At 53.8% G+C, this 3,460-nt stretch overlaps 1 protein-coding gene across 1 annotated transcript; it reads left to right on the top strand.

The window, feature by feature from the left end:
• Positions 1-516: 516 nt before the first annotated feature.
• On the top strand, positions 517-2,235 carry LOC124654154 (reticuline oxidase-like). The gene has a single exon (XM_047193187.1). It carries the CDS (start codon positions 517-519, stop codon positions 2,233-2,235), a length of 1,719 nt encoding a protein of 572 aa, XP_047049143.1.
• Positions 2,236-3,460: the final 1,225 nt, after the last annotated feature.

The following is a 3,460-nucleotide window of genomic DNA, read 5'->3' as shown; positions in this document are numbered from 1 at the left end:
CATACAAAAAAATGTCGCTATTATGTGAAACTATACGTGCACACATAAAACATATCCCTCTACATATGTATTTTTTTCTAAAATTTTCAAATATGTTTTATGCCACCCGGGATTAGTTTTGAGTTTCCGAAAATGAACTACAAATGAAACTTTAGTAAAAAAGAGCATCCCGCACACACGCACACACAAACTTTTCACTTGGCTTATATTTTCCCTCAAGTTTTACTTGGCTCACTAATCCCTTTTGACCTAACCTTTTGAACCAGGTCACGGGTTAAATGTACCATTATTCAGTTTAAATGCATGCATCAGTTGATCGTGCACAAGAACACAAACACCGCCTGCCGGCCACATCGATCGATCAGTGCTAATCAATCCTTAACTAATCACGCCGGCCGTGTATAGCAACAAAAGCCTCAGCCGTCACTCGCGCGCGCACATATAAACCCTCGGGCACATCGTCACACTCCCACAGTCCACGCTCCACTTATTAGCCACCTTCTCTTCTCTCAAGCCATGGCCATCACCATTCTGCTCTACTCTCTCCTTCTCCGCCTCCTCGCCATGCAGGCCGCGGCACATGGCGGCGTCGGAGACGACGATGACGATGCAGGCGCGCTGATCACGTCCTGCCTCGCGGCCGCCGGCGTGCACAACGTCACGACGCGCCAGTCGCCCGCGTACAGCGCCGCGCTGGCCTTCTCCGTCCAGAACCTCCGGTTCGCGGCCGAGTGCGCGGACGCTAGCCGAGGGCCTGCCGCCGTGGTCGTCCCGGCGTCTCTGGCCGAGCTGCGCGCCGCCGTGAGGTGCGCGCGGGAGTCCGAGCTGTTGGTCCGCCTCCGCAGCGGCGGCCACAGCTACGAGGGCCTCTCCTACACCACGGACGGTGTTGGCGACGCCGCCTTCGTCGTCGTCGACCTAGTGGCGCTCGACCGCGTCCAGGTGGACGCCGGGTCACGCACGGCGTGGGTCCAGTCCGGCGCGACGCTCGGGCAGGTTTACCACGCCATCGCCGAGTCCAGCCGGACGCTCGCCTTCTCTGCTGGGTCGTGCCCCACGGTGGGCTCCGGCGGCCACATCGCCGGCGGCGGGTTCGGGCTGCTGTCCCGCAAGTACGGGCTCGCCGGGGACAACGTGATCGACGCCGTGCTGGTGGACGCCGACGGCCGCGTCCTGGACAGGGACGGCATGGGCGAGGACGTCTTTTGGGCGATCCGCGGTGGCGGGGGCGGCGCCTGGGGCGCTGTCTACGCGTGGCGCGTCCAGCTCAGCACGGTGCCGGAGCGCGTCACGGCGTTCGTCGTCAACCGTCCGGGCACCGTGGCTTCGGTGGCGCGTCTGGTCTCCAAGTGGCAGCACGTCTCGCCGTCGCTCCCCGACGAGTTCTACCTCTCGGCGTTCGTGGGTGCCGGCCTGCCGGAGTCGGACCGGACGTGCATCTCCGTCACGTTCAAAGGGTTCTACCTCGGCCCGAGCCACGAAGCGATGGAGATACTCGCCGCACGGTTCCCCGAGATCGGGCTGTCGGACCTGAGCCCAAGAGAGATGAGCTGGATCGAGTCCGTGGTGTTCTTCTCGGGCCTGCCCGAGGGGAGCTCCGCGTCGGACCTGACGGACCGGGTGCTCCACGGGAAGAACTACTTCAAGGCGAAGTCCGACTTCGTGCGCCGCCCGATGGCCATCGACGAGCTGGCCGGATCCGTCGAGTTCCTGTCCAGGCAGCCCAAGGCGTACGTGATCCTGGACCCCTACGGCGGCGCCATGGACCGGTTCGGCGCCGCTGACCTGCCGTTCCCGCATCGCAAGGGCAACATCCACGGCATCCAATACCTGATCGAGTGGATGTCGGATGACGACGGCCACAGCGAGGAGTACATGGATTGGTTGCGACGATTCTACGACTTCATGGGACCATTCGTGTCGAGCAGTCCACGAACGGCGTACATCAACTATCTGGACCTTGATCTTGGAACCAACAGCTGGTCTGCAGGTCCCAGGATAGACGACGATGGTATTCCCAACCCACAAGTCGAGGCGGCGAGGAGTTGGGGCGAGAGGTATTTCTTGAGCAACTACGACCGCCTCGTCCGCGCGAAGACCGCCATTGATCCAGAGAATGTGTTCCGCAATGCTCAGAGTATCCCGCCCCTCTCAGCTCGATCCCGAGAGACGACTAGGACTACACGTGGCATCTCGCCCGAAGTCGCAGCTGAGGAGAAGGTATCTGATAGCTAGAGGCAAGACACAAAACAAGATGGATTCACAACATTGATCTACAGAACATGTACCTGCAATGCACAAACTGTTATCCGTAGCAAATCCACGTGGCATCTCGTCCAAAGGTGCATCCAAAGGTTAGCCATGTCATGGAAAGACATCCACATACCGACACATTTTGTGATTGTGTTTGTGTTGTCCTTTTGCAATGTTGCTTTCCTGGTGCCGTCCTGGACGACCGTTTGTTCTCATTCTTTGTAGAGGAGTAAGTGACTTGGATTGGTAGATCGGGCTAAGCAGAAAACGAGAGGATTGTTTGCTACTTGGTGCTCTGCCGTCCCCTTTTTCTCCGGATGGAAATCACATCAGCTGGTCTCTGCCGGGTCCTTTTATTGAGTTGCTGTTGATATAATGCTGATAACTAGGATGGTACATCCACACACACACACACACACACGAGCATATTCCTTTCTCTCTTCTTCCTTCCTTGTCTTCTCACATCGACCGCGGGCTCCGCTCTAGCTCCCTGTGAGGCGTCTCCTTTCTTCTCGTGTCCGTGTATATGATGTCCTAGATAGCCTGTGATTTGTTTACCCGTTGATTTTTCCCGGTTAAAGAATAAATCAAACAAAGTTTCATGAAAAAGGAGTAAACCAAATAAAGAGGAAGTTCTTTAAAGCTATCATTCAAGTTATTCTTGTGTATGCTATGCCAGTCTTCGAGCTACCCAAATAAAGTATTAACATGATAATCACTGTAACGTCCTTATCCTAATTGGGAGATGATGAAGAACAAAAACATATGCACATCAGGAGATCTTCTGGATTGTCGACTAAAGAAGGGGAGCTCCTATTTTTTCGATAATATATTAATATCAGGAGGTACCAAATAAGGGGGGGGGGGGCATTCAAACCTTCAAAAGAGACCATATGTGGAGAATTGGAGATGGATCGTAAATACATATATGGGATGACCCATATTATTTACACAAAAGTTTCAGAACTTATTGATGTGAAGATTGGTCAGTGGGATGAAGAGCTTATAAAGAGAGTTTTCTAGCTGATTGATGCACAACGTAAGTATGACAGACATTCAAACCTTCAAAAGAGACCATATGTGGAGAGTTGGAGATGAATCATAAATACATATATGGGATGACCCATGTATCCGTAGTCTAAATAGGAAAATTGCGACAAGAAGACGTAATATTGTTTACACAAAAGTTTCAGAACTTATTGATGTG

Source organism: Lolium rigidum, chromosome 1 (assembly GCF_022539505.1).
Source record: "Lolium rigidum isolate FL_2022 chromosome 1, APGP_CSIRO_Lrig_0.1, whole genome shotgun sequence".
Lineage (NCBI taxonomy): Eukaryota > Viridiplantae > Streptophyta > Magnoliopsida > Poales > Poaceae > Lolium > Lolium rigidum.
This window is presented reverse-complemented; position numbering and strand designations above follow the sequence as displayed.